Genomic DNA, 20,770 nt, shown 5'->3' on the forward strand with positions numbered 1-20,770 from the left:
TTATAACATTACATCTAAGTCATTCCACCACTTCTTTATTTGCAAAGACTTCCGCTTGATACACACTGCAGTGGTCGGGAAACCCTCTCGATATAACCAGCCCAAGTTCTTCGAAATTAACCTTGGCGTTCTTACTTGGGCGTCTAGTTTGGAACCATCCGTATAGAAGTCTATTTATGCAACATCTATTACAGGGATATTGTAGTTCCAATGGCTTCTATCAGGAATAGTGGTACAGTACTTTTTAACCAAAAGTAGTTAAGGCAGTGTGTAATTCACACTGCCTGGGATATCGGGCATTGTGTCAAGGATAATGCAGTGTCCGTATGCCCCGCATGACCAAAGGGAAAGCTCCCTTAGCGTCACAGCAATATGTCTAGCCATGATGTCCAGAGGCATTAGGTTTAACATTAAATTCAGTGCATCAGATAGTGTCGTCCTCAGTGCGGCCGTTATGCACAAACAAGTCATCATTTGGATCCGGCTGAATATTGACCAGTAGGCGAACTTTTAAAGCGCCATCCACCAGACCACAATACCATATAGCTTTATTGGCATGACAACTGCACTATATACCCAGTGCATGGCATGCGGTTTAATTCTCCAACTTTTGCCAATGGCTCCCTTGCAGGTGTGTAGGGAAAGAGTTAACTTTCTTGCCGTTTGCAAAATGTTGGATTTGAACTTCAATTTCTTGTCTAGCAAAACACCCAGGTATTTTGGTCTTGCTTTGAATGAAACATTCTCTTCTCCCATGGAGGCAGGTGCCACTGTAGGCAACTTGTATCTCCTGCTGAAAAGAAATACTTCTGTCGCCTAAACCACTTTTGCTAGCCCACTTCGCTGTCGCCCACCAGGCCTGGTAGGTAAGGTTAGGTCAGGTTGAAAAGATATTGCAGATATTAATCCGCCCCATGCCACTATGGATATACACCCAAGCCAATAATCGGCTTGTTGTGCGCTCTAAAATGTATAAAGTAACCTCTTAAAAAAATGAAGTTAGGAATTGCGTGCTACTTACAAAATCCTTAATTGTTTTCAATGCCACTCCCCTAAGTTGGTTCATGTCTGATATTGTGTCTCCACCTAAGTACCGGTATCTGTTGGACGCAAAAGCCGGGCAATGACAAAGGAAATGTTGCAATGCTTATCATCTTCCCCGCATGCCCTACACATGCTATCACTTGCCGCACCGATTTTACATGAGTGAGCTCGTAGTCCTATGTGTCCCGTTATGATACCAATAGCTATACTGACCTCCTTCTTGCTTCCTTTCAGTAACCAAGTTTATTGACGGCAGTTCTCTGGCCTTCACCGCCAAATCGTCTGCCCTTTCATTTCCCCTCACTCCGTTATGACCCGGTATCCAAATGATGCGGATTTTTCCATCCTCAGAGAAGGCGTTAATCTCCTTCTTACACTGCAAGACTGTTCGTGACCTTACCGCCCTGGTTGTTATTGCCATTATGGTCATTTTACTGTCGTTAGCACCACACCACTTCACGCATTCCGTGATCGCCCGAATCTCCGCCTGCAGGACCGTATTATGGTCAGGCAGTCTAAGATGTCAGTCCCTTGGTTTTCAATGTAAACCCCCAGGCCCACTCTGTCCTCTAGCTTTGATCCATCCGTGTAACATGATCTTCCAAATGACAATAATAGGGTTGCGTCAAACCAAGACTGTGCCGATGGCAGCAGTGCGTCGCACTCGACTTCAAGGTTCATCTTAGGTATCCGATCGGAAAGCTCTCCGCTTCCTTCCAGGTTTCCTGTCGTCGCCTTGATTATACCGCGATGGTATGAGCTGCTCCCATACTCAATCCATTCTCCCATCGCACTAAGTCTCATAGCCGCAGTGGATGCCTTAAACTTAACTTGTATATCTATGGATCGGATTGCTAGAATGGTCACCAGTGCCTAATGGGCGTGGTCATTATCGCTACGTCTACGCCAAGACAACATGTTCGCTGAAGCTGTTGTATGGTCCTTATGTTGCACTTTTTCTCCATTGCAGTCCACCAAACTACTGAGGCGTAAGTAAGTATTGGTCTAATCACGCTCCTGTAGAGCCAGTGGACTATCTTCGGATTCAAGCCCCATTTTGAGGATATGGCCCGTCTACATAGTGCCCAACATCTGTGAGCCTTCTCAGTACGCTTCTGAATGTGGCACTTCCAATTCAGTTTCCTGTACAAAGTCACTCCTAAGTATTTGACCTTTTCTTGGGAAAATATTGAGGAAACGTGGTGCGTTAAATTGGCCCACCTTTGTCTTCCTCGTGAACAAGCCTATTTCAGTCTTCTCTGGGTTAATATTGAGACCTCCGGGTCTAGCTCAGTCATATGCCATATGCAAGACCCTTTCGGTTCTTCTGCATAGCTCGTTCGGATCCTTACCTCTTAAAAGTATTATAACGTCGTCTGCGTAGCAGACGGGTTCAAATGCCTCCTCAGTCAGTATCCGTAATAGGTCATTTATGTTGTCACCCATAGGAGTGGCGATAAAATGCCCCCATGTTGCGTGCCCTGTGCCACTTTCTCCCTTATATTTATGCCATGCGACACACAATTTATCCACCTGTTCCTTAACAAATGGTTTATGCAGTCTCTAAGGACCGGGTCCACCCGGTACTGGTCTAAGGATTGGATCAGTGTGTCGCTCCGCACATTGTAAAAAGCCCCCTCGATATCAATGCACACCGCCAGTGTGTACGTTTTGGCATCGAACGATTCTTCTATTTTATGCACAACTTCGTGCAGGGTAGTCTCCACCGACCTCCCTTGACATAGTCATGCTGTTTGTATTTGACCAGTCCGCTGGATGTCATACTCTTTAACCACAATACGTTCCATGGTTTTGAGTAAAAAAGACGTAAGGCTTATGGGTCTGTAGGCCTTTGGTGTCGCATAACTTGCCTTGCCGGGCTTAGGTATAAACACCACCCTTGCATCCTGCCAGACTTTCGGAGTATATGAAAGTCCTAGGCACGCTGTGAAAATTTTGGGCAGACGTGGCGCCAGATAGTCTGCCTCTTTCTGTAGTAACGCCGGAAATATCCCATCAGGTCCGGGTGACTTAAATGGTTTGAAGCTCCTTCATCATAAATTCCGTTATTATAAACCTTCGATCAACGTGATTATTCCGAGATTCCGGTGTCTCCGCGACTCCCGTCGTATCCTGTGGAAAATGGGTTTTCATCAAAAGCCCCAACATGTCCTCCGTTGTCTCTGCTCTCACTCCCATATCGTCTACTAAAGTTTCAGTTTGGACATGGGTTTTTGAGAGAAATTTTTTATCTTGGCGGCGTCATTAACGCTATCGACCTATTCGCAGAAAAACTTCCACGAAGCCCGTTTTGCCGCACATCCCAATAAACTTCCGCTTTTTTACGACGTACTCTGCGGACCTTTTCCCCAATATTGCGAATATCCCCGGTCACCCAGGGTTTTTCTTGGGCTGATTTCCTTTCCCGAAGAGGACAACTATCTTCGAAGGATCCCACCAGTACAGTCGTAATCCTGTTGACATTCTCGTCAATCTCTTCTATGCTTGGACAATCCAAATTATCTTGCCCAAGTCTTCTTTTGAGTAGCCTTCCGAATTTTGCCCAGTTGATCTTCAACTTATTCCGGAAGCCTTATGTAGCGATGGTCAGAAAAAGAGTGTTCCATGGAGACCCTCCGATCCTGAACCTCATCGATCAGATTTTAGGAACATATCGTCACATCTAATACCTCCTCCCTAATCCTATTAACAAAGGTAGCGGTGTTACCAATATTAAGTGTTATTAGATCGTTAGTATTCAAGAACTCTGCCAGGGCTTGGCCCCGCTTATTAGTGTTGGCGCTACCCCACCAAATGTGTTGAGAGTTCGCATCGCACCCTATTAGCACCACGTTTCCTGTCTGTTTTGCTTTCCTCACCAGCCGTTGAAGCTGTGACGTGGGTGGCGGTGTCGGAGAGTCGAAAGGCAGATAAAGTGATGCCAGGTATGCTCCACCGTCTCCCTGTCTCACCACTGTTGAATCCGACGTTCCCTTTTGGTAAATACGTTATTAATAAACTTTCTTACGGTAGTGTTGATGCCTAGAAACTCCAGCTCCTTCATGATTGACGTCGTTTTAACATTATTAAAAGCACCTTCAATGTCAAGAAATGCTTCAATTTTATATTCCTTGGCAACAAGAGAATTCTCTATTAAGGGCTGTTTCAGTATATTTCGCAACCAAGTAATTGACCATTTTCGTACGAATAATTAGTACTAGGCAAAAAAATTATGAAGAACCAGTTACAAGTGGACTGATACATTATTGAGATGCGAATGATATAAGTTGTTGTATTGCTCTTCGCTAGCGACGCACACTAGGTCCAGAGACGCATCCATGGGGCTTGAATGTTGGTCACCTTGAGCATATCAAATTTTGAATTTGAATTGCTTGCCAAACAGTCGTTTATAAGCCGAACAGCTTGATTCTTTTTTAAAAGGTAGAGCTCGCTTAAAAAAGAATATCGCTAAAGGCCTATGATTTAGTGGACTTTCATAAATGTTGTTATTTTTAACCATTTTAGTCCACTACGCCTTCTTGTGGTGCAATCTCTTTGAAACTTAACATGTGAGAAGCTTTCGTTTCCCATATAAATAAAAGGTGTACTCGGTGTTTGTATGTAGTATAGTTCTACACTATATCAACAGAACAGAACTGACACTTTATCTTCTAGTCGACTTCGAAATGTATTAAAATTAATATAATGAAATATTTCTTTTTTTTTCATCAGAATATAAAGGTCCAATTTTTAAATTTTCCTTGGCTTATTTTACGAAAATTTATAATCAAGATACCACAGGCAACTTTTTGAAAAACTATAATTTCTATTTTAGTAGATATAATCGTGTAGCTTCAATTAGTCCGCCTCAACCTGCAGCAACGCCGGAAATATTCCATCAGGTTCTAGCGACTTAAATGGTTGAAAGTTCCTCAAGACTTCCTTAACCATACATTTTGTAATGATTAGCCATCGATCAATCTCATCGTTCTAAAATTCCGGTGTCTTCGGTGTTTCTGTGTCTCTGTATTTTCATCAGAAACCTCCACATGCCCGTCGTTGTCTCTGCTCTTATTTCCATGTCGTCTACTGACGTTTAAGTTTGGACATGGGGTTTTGAGAGCAACTTCTTCAAATTGGCGGCGTCATTAACGCTATCGTCCTGTTCGCAGAAAAGCTTCGAGGAGAATATTATTGTATTCCTTGAGCAGTGTGTAATGTACGTCCCACCCAGAGAAATTACTCTGCTGAATTCAGCAAACACTATCTGCTGAGATAAAATTAAAAACTATTACCTTTTGAATGAAATCATAGACAATTTTTTAACTTCTCAACAACAATTGAAGCACTTGCTAAATATTAACATAAATGTTTCCTAATATAAGGTGTAGGTTTTTTCTTTTCACGCCTAAATATGATTTTAGGAGTTATTTTGTTTTAAAATCGTTAAAATGTACGCTATATGCTCCTAAAATTAAAAAATGAGCTGTCCTCAATGACAAACTAAAGAGGTTTGCCCAAGCCTTTTTCTGAGTAGTGGTTCGAATTTTACCCAGTTGGTTTTCACTTTATTTGGAAGGTTTATTAGATTCGACGCTGGACGAATGGATAAGGTTTAGGTTTGGAGGGTCTCTATGGTGCACTCATTCTCGGAACATCGCTATATAAGTTTAAGTGCTAAACCAAATGTGGCGATAGTCCTAAAAGTACTGCTCTATGGAAATCCTTTTATGATGAACCTTATCGATCAGATTTTTCGAACGTATACCCCGTTTACGCTGCTCTTTAAATTCGTATCTGTTTTCTCCTTATAAAATCAGCTGACGAGGGCCTTAAATCCGGATTTAATGAGCAGTGTAAACGGGGTTATATTGACGCTTTTAGAACCTTCTCCCTAATCCTATTAACGGTGTTGCCAATATTAAGTGCTGTTTCCAATTTTAAGTGTTATTAGGCCGTTTGTATTCATTAATTCTGTCAAGGCTTGGCCCCGCCCATTAATGTTGGTATTAGCCCACGAAATGTGGCGAAAATTCCCATTGTACCCTATAGTACTTCATTTCCTAACTGTTTTGCCTTTCTCACCAGCCGTTGTAGCTCAGACATGCGTAGTAGTGTCGGAGATGCTAATATATATAGCAAAAAATATATAGCAAATATAAAATTTGCAAAAAAAAATTAATTTAGACTTGAATAAATTTACTAAATATTATAATTACTTTGGGTATTTCAAATCTGCAAATCCTTTTTATATATTTTAGGTCAAGAAAATTACACAGCCCAAACACCATCTGAAAGCCTGCAGATTATCATCAATGAAACTGTGGGAAGCGATGTTATTTGGAGAGAACAATGCCAAATGGATGCCACATCAATGCCTTGTAAAACCCGTTATGTGAATATACATCCATTAAATGCTGACAATTTGACAAATAAAAACGGAGGGTTACCGGTTTTGGATGCTCCAAATGAAGGATTCCAAAATATTGTACATAATGCTCATCCTATAGCCATTTTGAAAGAAACCACTGTATAGAATGTCAACCTTTTGCAATTGTTTCAAGTGACAAATGCTGAAAATTAAGGATTTAATGTCAACCAGTCATTTTATTTATCAATGCATTCTTAAAAGCGACCGCACAGTGGGCCAAATGGCAAAAAAATTGGAAATAAGTCTACAACTTTTTATCTGTTGATTTTAGCCATACAAAATGTTCTAGACATTTGTAGAGGAGGACATAGGCTTTCAGAAAAGTGCTGTTGTTGGTCCATATCTTTAATACAGGGTGAGCTACAGGGTGTCAAAGTTGACCACTTTTGACTTCTCCAAGCTTCTGGGGGCCATAACTTTTGATCTACTCAACCGATTTACATGATTTAGGACTCTAGAGAAAGAGCTTGACAAGATCTAAAAAACTTATGCATAAAGTACCATGCCATCGTGTACTGTTAAGGAGTTATGAATTGTTTAATTTTAAAATATGAAAATTTGGCCTTGGTTTTTTTCAGTGTTTTTTAAATAACTCCGTCAATTTTAAAGCTATAAACTTCATACTTCACACAAATTATGCCAGCATATGTGTGCATAAAATACAAAAGGAATCACGTGAATATCTTTGGCGGTTTAAAAATGGCATCGTTTTCAATATGAAAAATATTTTTTTTGTCAAAAAATTGCAAAATTTTTCAAAAAAGATACTCCCATTTCCTTTAAGTTTTCGCAAACTTTGGCCGTCAAAGCATTATCATTTCTTTCCATTTTCACAAAGTCGAGGTATTAAGAAAAGTTTTAAGTGCTAATTTGGCTAATTTCGATATCAAACAACACCGTTATCTTAAGACCAAAATGGCCAATTTTTTTACTAAACTTCAAAAGTTTCTCACTGGAAAAAAAGTTCCACGGGGATTTTTTCGCTTTTTTTGAACTTAAATGAAAGCTTAAAATGTTCCCAACATTTTAAGGTATGTCTCGCCATATCCTAGCCATAAATGAGATCGTAGCGATCAAAATACTGAAAAAAGTCAATTTTCAAGTAGTGCTATATTCATTGCTAAAAAACAAGTATTACGTCACATTTTATTGCAAAGATGTTAAATAAACTTTTATTTGGTAACACTTCTTCTACAAAACACAAAAAGAATCATGGAAATATCTCTATTCTATTCCATTTTATGGAACCGGCAATAAAAAAGTCAATTTTTCAAAAAAGTCGAATTTCCCAAATTTTGTTTTTGTTGTCCTAATTGCACATGACACACTATAGCCATATTTACGCAACATACCTTATCGTAAAGGAAATTTTCATACCTTTCCAACAATGTATAAAACATTTCTCAACTCGGATTCTATCTACTCTAAAATTCATTTACACTTCATTAAACTCTATATAAAAATGTCTATTTGTGAAATGGAACCTTATATGGGGCCTACACTAAAACATTGATAGATTTGCCCAGGGTTTACAATACAAATGTGTTAGAATAAAAAAAGGTCTCCTGCCAAAGTTTAAAAAAATTGGAATAAAAATATGTGTTTTAGAGCGAAAACACTTCGCATCGGCGTGCGTTTATATGTATATTAGCTACTCCCAAAATAAAAAAGCATTTTAGTTTTGTATTATTTGATTTTATTCTCTACCAAATAATCTAAGGTATCAAAATTTAAAAGCTCTTTAATTTGAATGGCATCGGGATCGTCCTTATCTATATCGTCACATATTTTTGGTAGCCATTTAGTTCTGATGCTGTATAGTACCGGATCAGACGATAACAATAAATATTGAAGTAAATCATAATTTTGGTTAAATTTGGTGCTCTTTCGGGTATTGAAAAGCCGGAACTGTTTAACATCTCTATTACGGGATTCCTGAGCTTCTTCTGTAAGTTCTCCTAACGGAAGTATGTTGTATTCCACAATTTCCTTGCCATGATGTAAGACTTTATGTACTGTCGGTGTTAAAGCTTTCCACGAATATAAATCAGATAAAATGTTTTTTGTGTCATTACTATAAGCTTCAAATTTGGTTGAATTTATCATCTTTTTGCTATTGATTACAGCCAAAATCACTTTGAATCGTCTTAGCAAGTGTTCATCAAGACCGGTTATTTTAGATGTCGATACGGGGTCCTCAAAAAACCGCCTTGCCGAGTTGCCATCATTTGTGCTTCCGTATCCGTAAAGAGGTTTATCTATTATAAGTCCCTTTTGTTTAAACTCCAACTGGATTCGATTCTTCTCTTCCTGCCTCATTTTGTGAAGATCTTGGTTGTTTCTAGCAGAGACATCGCGGTTTCCAGGGCTAGTCCGATATTTAAGGTCATACGATAAATGCAAACAATACTCCATGAATCGAATTCTACAGTGCAGGGGCGAAATACCGAAATTGAGCGCATTTTCGTTTACTAAATTTTCATCAGACTTGTCCTCGAATTGCCCATTCTTCTTGCCACAAATATTGCATCTCCAATTGGACATAACGCCAGTTAATGCGTTTGCCACCTTTCCATCGATCATAGTGAGTTGTAGTTGAAACGAAACTTTTATATTTCTTCCCAATTGGTTTATAACAATCATGGGTAATGCAGCAATTTCTTCCTTTATTTCGTTCACCAAAGATCGTGTTGTGTTCCGGTCTTCCTTTGTATACTCAAACCGAATTGGGCGACATAAATATTTTGACCCAGGTGTTCTATTTATCCATATATCTTGAAATGCATTTTCTTTCGATGATGAAGATTGGTCCTTGTACAATCTCATTCTCAATGGTACTAATGATGCCATGAAAATTGATGCGAAGTTGGTATCTATTTCTGTTTGTTGCTTATATTCGGAAAATCCAGATGATCCATCACAACCCCATTTGCTGATCAAAACCACTTCGGAATTATTACATGTGTTCAACTGTTCTTCAGTAAAATTAGAAATAATTCTAACAGCTGTATTTTCAACAAGATCAGCAAGTTTCACTCTTGCTTTTAATTCGTCCACGTATATATTTGATGGCACCATTTTCGTCCTGGTGTTGTACAATTTATGTTTTGAGGGTAAACAACCCCATCCTTTTTCACGAAGAGCCTTCCTCATTGTTGAGTATTTGTTTCTTGAGAGGCCTAGGTTCAAAATCAGGGCCAGTGCATCTTCCTCCGTGAATTCTGTAGTCGATTTTGGAGTTGGAATACTTTCTACCATTCTCTTTACCCTTTTCGGAGATGCTAATGGTAAAACATCGACAATTCGTCCAACATTTTTTGGTTGTGTTTTTAACAATGCTGTTTTGAACGTATCTTTTATTAAATTTGGCGGATGTGCCGCCAATAGTTCCTCTTGTTTTTTCTTTTTGGTTTTCTCCGTAACTTCGTCGTATGCTTTGCTAGGCCGGCCGGGAATCAGCGGTTTAATTTCAATAAGTAGATCCGATTTCAGCCACTTCTCATACATTTTGAAAAACTTGATTTTTGCGAATGAACATTCTGGCAACCTTCTCTCAAATGATTTGTAGAATTTTTCAAGTTTGTCTAAAGCGTCTTTATTTAGCCTTATTCCATATATGTGGTCCAAAGTGTAAACAAGTTCCTTAAATGACTCCGTGTATGATTTGGAATCATTTTTGATGTCCCATACAATTTTCGAAAGAGTGGAATACTTCAGTATGACTTCCATAACTTATAAATGTCCTTTACGCCTCTACAAAATATAATGAAGAAAATTTGGATTTTGTTCAAATATTTATGCAATATATTCACAATTAATGACCCATTTCAGGTATCAGACGCAATCGTAAAAAGGGGTCCAAAGTGCCTCTTTTTACTTACTCTTCTATAATTATTTACCTGGACTCGAATTTGGTTAAAAAAAATGACAATGAATTTTTTATGGGTAGGTTTTTTCACATTCATTGATACGGTGGATTTCCTGGGAATTCGACATAGCGAAACAGGTAACATTTGTCTGCATCAAATCTTAACACAAATATATATATATATGCAGGTATATTTCTAGGTTACTTTTTATTCAAAAATCATCAGCTTACATTAAAAATAGATGTAGGTACTATACAAACGCACGCCGATGCGAAGTGTTTTCGCTCTAAAACACATATTTTTATTCCAATTTTTTTAAACTTTGGCAGGAGACCTTTTTTTATTCTAACACATTTGTATTGTAAACCCTGGGCAAATCTATCAATGTTTTAGTGTAGGCCCCATATAAGGTTCCATTTCACAAATAGACATTTTTATATAGAGTTTAATGAAGTGTAAATGAATTTTAGAGTAGATAGAATCCGAGTTGAGAAATGTTTTATACATTGTTGGAAAGGTATGAAAATTTCCTTTACGATAAGGTATGTTGCGTAAATATGGCTATAGTGTGTCATGTGCAATTAGGACAACAAAAACAAAATTTGGGAAATTCGACTTTTTTGAAAAATTGACTTTTTTATTGCCGGTTCCATAAAATGGAATAGAATAGAGATATTTCCATGATTCTTTTTGTGTTTTGTAGAAGAAGTGTTACCAAATAAAAGTTTATTTAACATCTTTGCAATAAAATGTGACGTAATACTTGTTTTTTAGCAATGAATATAGCACTACTTGAAAATTGACTTTTTTCAGTATTTTGATCGCTACGATCTCATTTATGGCTAGGATATGGCGAGACATACCTTAAAATGTTGGGAACATTTTAAGCTTTCATTTAAGTTCAAAAAAAGCGAAAAAATCCCCGTGGAACTTTTTTTCCAGTGAGAAACTTTTGAAGTTTAGTAAAAAAATTGGCCATTTTGGTCTTAAGATAACGGTGTTGTTTGATATCGAAATTAGCCAAATTAGCACTTAAAACTTTTCTTAATACCTCGACTTTGTGAAAATGGAAAGAAATGATAATGCTTTGACGGCCAAAGTTTGCGAAAACTTAAAGGAAATGGGAGTATCTTTTTTGAAAAATTTTGCAATTTTTTGACAAAAAAAATATTTTTCATATTGAAAACGATGCCATTTTTAAACCGCCAAAGATATTCACGTGATTCCTTTTGTATTTTATGCACACATATGCTGGCATAATTTGTGTGAAGTATGAAGTTTATAGCTTTAAAATTGACGGAGTTATTTAAAAAACACTGAAAAAAACCAAGGCCAAATTTTCATATTTTAAAATTAAACAATTCATAACTCCTTAACAGTACACGATGGCATGGTACTTTATGCATAAGTTTTTTAGATCTTGTCAAGCTCTTTCTCTAGAGTCCTAAATCATGTAAATCGGTTGAGTAGATCAAAAGTTATGGCCCCCAGAAGCTTGGAGAAGTCAAAAGTGGTCAACTTTGACACCCTGTAGCTCACCCTGTATTAAAGATATGGACCAACAACAGCACTTTTCTGAAAGCCTATGTCCTCCTCTACAAATGTCTAGAACATTTTGTATGGCTAAAATCAACAGATAAAAAGTTGTAGACTTATTTCCAATTTTTTTGCCATTTGGCCCACTGTGGACCGTTAAATTGGCCATATAAATGTTAATTAGAAATGTGTGTTGCTATAATAATACTATCGTTAATAGTGGAAATAAAACGTCGACATGTAGTCAATCTGATTTGTTGGGTTTTAAAGGAAAGAGCTGTAAGTATTGTCCAGGTTACACCAATATTATAGGTGTGGTCAGATGCCCATAAGCAAAAAATTAATGCATACACGCATAGAAAAAACAAAGCACGGTGTTGACAAATTGACCACATTGGTTCATAAAAGTGAATCAACAAACATATGTTATTGGGTCATTCACAATTATTCATAAATCAACAAAAGTTTCTGTGAACGAACAAACGTCTACTGGCGTTCACTTTCTATAAATGGTTTTTTTTAAAGATTGCAAAAAGTTTTGTGTGCTGCTGAGAATCGAACCTATGTTCCTTATCCATCCCATGATTGTGTGTTTACAAACACCTTACCACATTGAACTACAGCCGCCTATGTACAAACGCAAATTTTGCCCATGAACATTTCACGAAGGAATAGAGGCAAACTTCTCACATATCTATGAGTGCAGTTCGATTCAAGTTTAAGCTCAATGATAAGGGGCCTCCCTTTTAAAGCCGAGTCCGAACGGCGTGCCGCAGTGCGAAACCTCTTTGGAGAGAAGTTTACCCATGGCATAGTAAGTACCTCACAAATGTTGACAGCACAAGGAGGGGAAAATCACCGCTAAAAATTTTTCTGATGGTCTCGCCAGGATTCGAACCCAGGTGTTTAGCGTCACAGGCGGACATGCTAACCTCTGCGCTACGGTAGCCTCCATCCGCCTATATGCAAACAATTTTTTAAGAGTCATTTGAGCTTAAGATTAGTGCATACGCATTTCACAGGGGTGATGTTCACAACGATTGGTGCATGAAACGACAACGGGCACTCACAAAATCACCACCGCATGTTAACAATATATTCAACTACACCTGTGTGTGATAATGACTCCTTTGGTGCATGTGTACTGGAGTGATGATTTTTTGAGTTTTATTCTCAAAAATTATTTCCTGTTGCACGAATGTTTGTCTATTAAACACTAAAATAACACAAATACCATTATTATATTCTATTAAGATTAAAAAAGGACACGCACAAACCACTTTGAAATAAAATTTTTGTGAAATTTTTAAAATTATTTTGTGCGCGATTTTTTTTACGAATCAGTAATGGGTTAAATCTGATAGAATTCGCCGCGGCAAAAACATTAGTAGCACCAGATTTCAACATACAAATACTCACAGAGCCACATGGCTGTCACCCGATCAAAACACGAGAAACCAAATTGATCACCTTGTGTTAGATGGAAGGCATTCATCCAGCATGTACGATCGATCCGCGGAGCGAATATAGATTCGGATCATTACCTTGTTGCAGTAAAGGTTCGCACCCGCTTGAACATGCCGAGGAAAGTACGATCTGACACTGCACGGAAGCTGGACATTGAAAAGCTGCAAACACAACAAATGATAGCGACGTACTTGGGTACCGAAAGCCTCCTCAAAGAAACCCATGGTACGACCAAGAGTTTCTCCCTCTCTGGGAGAAAAGAAGAGAGGAGAAACGTCTATTCCGCAGAAAGAAAAAGGAAATGGAGAGACGTGAGTGTGAGCGAATTGAGATGTACAGGAGTCAGAATGAAGTCCGAAAATTCTACCAAGGAATTAAACATCAAATCTGGTAACTGACACAGATAACATGCTGAGGTTATAGAAAGAACATTTTACCCAACTGCTAGTGTCCGACGTTGGCGACGAAGAGGATACCACAGAAGCAATCCCTGATGATGGTATAGAATGTTTACCTCCTAGTCAGAATGAAGTCCAAGTAGCAGTGTCCCGACTAAAGAACAACAAGGCAGCAGGAGCCGACGGGTTACCCGCTGAACTATTTAAGACCGGAAGCGACACGCAGATAAGGCGCAATCTGACTAGAAGAACGCATACCCGATGATTGGAACCTCAGCACTATGTCTCGTACACAAGAAAGGAGACAAGACGGAATGTGTCAACTACAGAGGAATAAGTCTCCTCCCCATCGCATACAAGATACTCTCGAGCTTACTGTGTGAAAGATTAAAACCTAAAGTCAATGAGAAAGCCAAATCCGGGGAATGATCCTAGAAGGAATGATACCAGTTTTGAGATAAAGCGAAGAATAATACTGGCAAACAGATGCTACTAAGCAGTTTAGAAACAAGGCCGCCTCTCGACAGACGAAGATTACACTATAGAAGACACTGATACTACCCGTGCAGTTAATGGTTCTGAAGCATGGGTACTTGTGAAAGCAGATGAGGCAGTGCTTGGAGTATTTGAGAGAAAGATTCTTCGTAAAATACATGGACCAGTTTTCGATAATGGAGAATATAGGCGACGTATGAACCACGAACTGTATGAGCTGTATGACGATGAATGCATAGTTACTCGCATCAAAATACAACGGCTGCGTTGGCTAGGTCATGTTTTCAGAATGGATGAAGAAGCTCCAGCAAAGAAGTCTTTTGAAGGCAAACACGGTGATACACGCAAACCGGAAAGACCAAAAGGCCGATGGAAAGATCAAGTGGTGGGAGAAGCCTCCAAACATGGTTTCAGAGATTTTAGATTGAGCGCAGAAGATAGAGGCGCTTGGAACGCTATTCTACGTTCAGTTAGTGAAACAAATATTCTGTCATAGCCAATTAAAGTAAGTAAGTAAGTTATATTTAAAAAGGGCACGCACAAACCACTTTGAAATAATTTTTTTGTGAAATTTTTAAAATTATTTTGTGCGCGATTTTTTTACTATTCACCTTATATATCAGATTTTATCTATTAAATTATAAAATAAATAAAAAAAAAAATTAAATTAATCACATTCAAATTTCTTATACTTTAGGATGCTTTTCTGACTAATCACTTTGGGCGGGTTAGCTAACCGGAACATTAATTTATCGTGGGGATAAACTTCCTGTTAATAAATTTGTTTATCTCGTACACTTTTAATGTAAACGAATTGGAGGGGGCGACATCAAGCGAAAAATTTACAAGATATGGCAATATTACTCAGCAATCAGCTGTCTTTACTATTATGTATTATTTGCCAGCAGAAAAGAGTGCAAGAGAGAGCAAATTTTGACAGTTTGAAAATACAGAACCAAGCAAATCTACTGGGGCTTTTTTGCTAGCAGAAATTTGCAACTTTGAACAGATATTTTAGGAAGGTCAGCTGGTTTATGAAAAGCAGCTGTTATGTGAAAATACAAAAAAAAAAAAACACCAAAAAGCATCCCAAATGGCAGAGGTAAGTAAGTTTATTGGTAATTATTAAATATTTTTCATTTTATTTTCTTTTAAAGGCGATTCAAAACAATAACCAGTCTTCTGGTACAATAACCAGTCTTCTGGTACAATAACCAGTCTTCTGGTACACTAACCAGTCTTCTGGTACACTAACCAGTCTTCTGGTACAAATTTGCCAAATGAAGTTGTAAGTTTACCTCAAAAGCAATTATCAGTGAATTAACTGACAATTGGAGAGCGACGATGAAACCAACACCGTTTTTATACCCACCTCCGAAGGATGGGGGTATATTCATTTTGTCATTCCGTTTGAAACACATCGAAATATCCATTTCCGACCCTATAAAGTATATATGTTCTTCATCAGCGTAAAAATCTAAGACGATCTAGAAATGTCCGTCCGTCTGTCTGTTGAAATCACGCTACAGTCTTTAAAAATAGAGATGAGCTGAAACTTTGCACAGATTCTTTTTTTGTCCACAAGCAGGTTAAGTTCGAAGATAGGCTATATCGGACTATATCTTGATATAGCCCCCATATAGACCGATCCTCCGATTTAGGTTCATAGACCAATAAAAGCCACATTCACTATCTAATTTTGCTGAAATTTAAGACAGTGAGTTGTGTTAGGCCCTTTGACATCCTTCGTTAATTTGGGCCGGATCGGTCCAGATTTGGTTATAGCTGCCATATAGACCGATCCTCCGATTTAGGGTCTTAGGCCCATAAAAGCCACATTTATTATCCGATTTTGCTGGAATTTGGGACAGAGAGTTAAGTTAAGCCCCTCCATATATTTCTGCAATTTGGTCTAGATCGATTAAGATTTGCATATAGCTTTCATATAGACCGATATCTCGATTTAAAGCCTTGGCCCTAAAAAAGGCGCATTTATAATCCGATTTCACTGAAATTTGTTACAGTGATGTTAGGCTTTTCGACATCCAAGTTGTATATGGTTCAGATCGGTTTATTTTTAGATATAGCTACTAAAAATACCGATATTTTGTTATACACAATTGAACAATGACTTGTACTTATTAGTATTTGGTCCAAATCGGAACATATTTCGATATAACTGCTATGGGACATAAGGTATGTATGTAATTTTCACCGGATTTTGTTAAAGGTGGTTTAGATATATACCCGAGGTGGTGGGTATCCAAAGTTCGGCCGGGCCGAACTTAACGCCTTTTTACTTGTTTTTTTTTTTTAATTTTTTAACGAGAGAAGATGAAATGTTTGCTGAAGTAATAGGTCTATTGAAAGGAAGCAATAAAATAACATCTTTACAAAAATATTTGCAAGAGACTGTCTCAAAATATTCTGATGTAGAATTTAGAATGCATTTCCGAGTGTGACGAAGTCTTTATGACAACTTGTGCGAACGTTTTATGCATTGGGGTCAGTACAAAAAATTGAGTTCTGACAAGAGGTTGGCGGCTGATTTGCACATTATTCTGTTTTTGTGGTTTGCAGGTCATGAAGCCTGTATCTACCGAGATCACTCTGATCGGTTTAATCTATCAATATGCACAATCAACGTTATCATACAAAGAGTGTTATTGTTTCTGAGCAGTTTAAGTGCTCAAACAATAAAGTGGCCAACAGACGAACAAAAGAAAGAATCCGGCTATATTTTGCTGCAAAATGCTTGCTTGGAAGAGCTATAGGTGCTTAATACTAAATTGTTCTATTAAATATTTTATATTTTAGGATGTATTGATGGAACTTGGTGGAATATTGTCATTGATCCTCCAGGCAAAGGAAAAGACGACTACATTGATCGGAAGGATAATGTGACTGCATGTATTGCAGGCAATATGCAATGAGAAAAAAAATTTATAAATTTTTTATTGGATATCCAGTTGGGTTTTCAAAAATTCCCCAATTTATGCAAAATTGCCTTCATATTGCGGAGGTGGGAAAGCTAAATATGATTTCCAGTAACTCTTTTGATTTATTCAACTTATTTTAAAACTGCTTTCAGACTATTATTTATATGGCGATTCGGCTTATCCATATAAAGACAACGGGCACTATACGAGCGCTCAAAAGATGTTTAGTATGAAGCTAAGCTCTGGACGCATCAACATTGAACATGCCTTTGGAATATTTAAACAAAGATTCAGGTTGCTTTATTACTGTAAATTGCGTGGTATGAAAAAAATATGCCATTTCATAAGAGCATGTTGAGTGTTACATAATATTGCCAATGACGATGACATTTTTGAGTCGACAGATTGCATAGAAGAAAACTTGGCTCCTGAAGAGTTTGAAGAACATGACAGTTCCTTGCGCGGCAACCAAGTTCGGAATGACATTTGTGAAACTACACAAGCCATATTAAGAGAAAACTAAAAAAAGAAAAAAATGTGCTAAGTTTTGTGCCTGTGTGCCTTGTTTACAACATACATAGCAATTGGGCAACCGGTGGTGAACTCTGCAGTGCCAGTGTTAGCTCGAGAGTTGAACAACACACTGTGGAATACGATTTATACCCGCCAGACGGGCAATCCCCAGTTCTCGAGTGGGTCACCTTCACCCAGGAATTAAAGATCTTACCGCTGCACAGTGGCCGATATGCCCAATCTAGCAGTATTTTTCTTCTAGAGGGCGCAATTCTTGTCCGATTTGGCTGAAATTTTGCATGAGGACTTTTGTTATGACCTCCAACATCCGTGCCAAATGGTCCAAATAGATCAATAACCTGATATAGCTCCCATACAAACCGATCTCCAGATATGGCTTCTTGACTCTCTAGAAAGCCCAATTATTATCCGATTTGGTTTAAATCTTGCGTGATGACTTCTGTGCTAAAAATTTTCCAAATCCGTTTATAACCTGATATAAATACATAGCTTCCATATATACCTATCTCACGATATGACTTCTTGACACGCTTACTTGTTTAAATCTTCAAGCATATATAGCTGACCATATATGTATATATATTTCAGGATTTTTGCTGTCAGATAGTTCATTTATATTTAGCAGAAGCTGCTTGACCTCATCATCTATTTTGATGTTTTTTCCGTATTTTGAATTGCTTTTTGATTTAGATGTTATTAAAGGATCCGACGAAACCAATAAAGCATGCAGTAAGTAAGAAAGGTTTTTCTTTACGTTGGACAATGTCTGGATTTAGGAAAATAATATCGTCATCTAACCACGTCTTATTTCGCTCTTCAAATACAGCTAAAATTCTGTGACTTGTTTTTCTATTTTTGCAGGAGTTTGTTAATAACATTTCTCTATTGTTTTTCAATTTAGTGGCATTGTGTTTCGCTATATTTTGAACGATCAATGACGTTAGAAAATATATGATTTTCAAGGATAAAAAATTTGTTGTTAGCAATGGCTCACTATGCCATATTAAAACAAGTAAGGAAAGGCAAAGTCGGGCGGTGCCGACTTTATAATACCCTACACCTACCCTAAAAACGCAAAAGGGGGACTAGAATAAACTTTGAACCAATTTTGATGGACCTCGGCGGATGTATTCAGATGGGTTACTAAAATTCCTGTGTCAAATTTCCTGCCAATCAAGTATATTCAAAATGTAATAACTACGGTTGACAAATGACAACAAATTACCCAAAATCTGACGAACATATATATGGGAGCTACATCAAAATCTAAATCGATTTTAACCAAACTTCTTAGATATTGTGGTAGTCATTGAGGAAAGCGCAGTTTTGGTGGAATTGGTCAATAAATGCGTTTGCAGTGGCCTTAGAAGTGAAAATCGGTAGATATATATAACTGACAGCAATATCTTAACCTGATACAATTTTTATGAAATTCACCAGTAATATTAAGAGTCATAAGAAAATCCCTCCTGCCAAATTTCTAAAGAATCGGTTAACAAATTTATTGCTGGATTACAGCAAACCGGACGGACGAATAATGCAAGTCTTTTTAAAAAATTAACTTTTTTTTTTTGCTGTCAATTAAATTGAACTTGACAAAGGCACAAAAATTTTGATTGCACATGCTGCAACATGTGCTAAGTTTGAGTGCTCACAGCTGTGCGAATACTAGGATCAAAACAAAAAGGATAACAAAATAATAACCGTTAAGGCTTATATTTAAGAAAAAATAAATAAATCTAGCCCAATTCTTAATTTGAAAATTTAGCTAAAATGCGGCTAGATTGGGCATATCGGCCACAGTGCGCTGTGTTAACACAATTGAATGCAGCATCTTCTGGGTTATTATCACAGCTGCCATATCTATCGCCATCTCGCTCAGAGACGTACTCTTGGATCTGCACGATGAGCTTCGTCGCTAAACACAATTTGAACACGATGAACTTTCTTAACAGAGCACGCATTTTGATAATTAAATTCAATAAATTGCAAGCGTCGTTCGTTTGTAAGACGATTCATGGTTAAATTATAGACCGAACTGAAGATGTTAGACAGTGAAACACAGCACGAAACGTTCGTGAGCTGATTAAACTAGTGTTGCCAAAAAGATAATAACTAAAAAATCATCCTTTAAGTCCATGCCGTTTGCTGTTGCTATTTCGGCCCAATCGAACTTAAGGTATTTTTACATCTTTTAATTTTATTTTTTTTTATTTTATAAAACAATTTTTTTTTAATTTTTAAATAAATCTATAATTTTTCAATTTTTTCTCAATTCAGTTTTTTCCAAATTCATTTTTTTTAATAGATTTACTATTGTTTCCAAAAGTTCAACTTTTTCAGTTCAATAGCTTCCCTTTTTTTTAGATTCTTGTCACATTCTTCTCTTTTTTTGACGTGCTATTCAGCTATCTCCACATATTCCTGTCAGCCGGTCTGCACACTTACCTGAAGCTTCTTCACTGGAGCAGTCTAACATTTTTAAATCTTCCGAAGTCATTGCATATTCGCTGTCTAGTAAGTAGTCCGGATTAATTGATTTTTTATCCTCCAAGAGGTTAGCTAGTTCCCTAAAAACAAATCAATTTAGTAAAGCATTAAACTTCTACTTCTTTTACTTACTTTTCAAATGGGTAAGTCATCCTATTATGCAATTTTTCCCCAAAATAGGGGAAAAATTCCATTTTGTTGAAAACGAATATTCAAATTGTAAAAATTGGAAGAAAAAAAGAAATAGAGAGAAACAGGCCTTAAAAAAATGATGCACGAAGCTTTTTAATAAAATCCCCGCAAATACCCATTTCGGGTAAAAATTGACATATTTTGGTAAATTGGGTGTGAAGACTACAAATATAAACCGTTATTTCGGTTGTCGAAGGCGAAAATCACAGCAGTCTTATTCGAAGACAAATTTCATATTTCGTGGTATTCTGTAGGTTTTTAGTTTTTAGGTCTGTTCGCGTACTTTTCCAGTAAAAATTTGCAGGAGAGTAAAAGCCATTTTAATCTCTTTAAATAATTTGCAAGCAAAAATACGGTTGGTTTTTTATTTGTTTG

General features: G+C 37.4%; 1 protein-coding gene and 1 long non-coding RNA gene across 3 annotated transcripts in view; one reads left to right on the top strand and one right to left on the bottom strand.

Annotated features, from left to right (window-relative positions):
* The window catches only part of LOC106084238 (inositol polyphosphate-5-phosphatase A), a 95,611-nt gene extending 88,923 nt beyond the window's left edge, over positions 1–6,688 (top strand). The window contains exon 8 of one of the 2 annotated variants that reach the window (XM_013247799.2): positions 6,306–6,573. In XM_013247799.2, coding sequence (XP_013103253.2) covers positions 6,306–6,443 — 138 coding nt within the window. In that variant the 3' untranslated portion in view covers positions 6,444–6,573. Of the gene's footprint in view, positions 1–6,305 lie in introns of both variants that reach the window. The other variant, XM_013247798.2, reaches the window with a different exon arrangement.
* Positions 6,689–17,454: 10,766 nt separating this feature from the next.
* On the bottom strand, positions 17,455–18,706 carry LOC106084233 (uncharacterized). Its single transcript, XR_001220772.2, has 3 exons — positions 18,216–18,706; positions 17,757–18,157; positions 17,455–17,698 (listed from the first exon to the last, which is right to left on the bottom strand). It is a non-coding gene; the product is annotated as an uncharacterized LOC106084233 (long non-coding RNA).
* Positions 18,707–20,770: the final 2,064 nt, after the last annotated feature.

This window comes from Stomoxys calcitrans, chromosome 2, assembly GCF_963082655.1.
Source record: "Stomoxys calcitrans chromosome 2, idStoCalc2.1, whole genome shotgun sequence".
Classification (NCBI taxonomy): Eukaryota; Metazoa; Arthropoda; class Insecta; order Diptera; family Muscidae; genus Stomoxys; species Stomoxys calcitrans.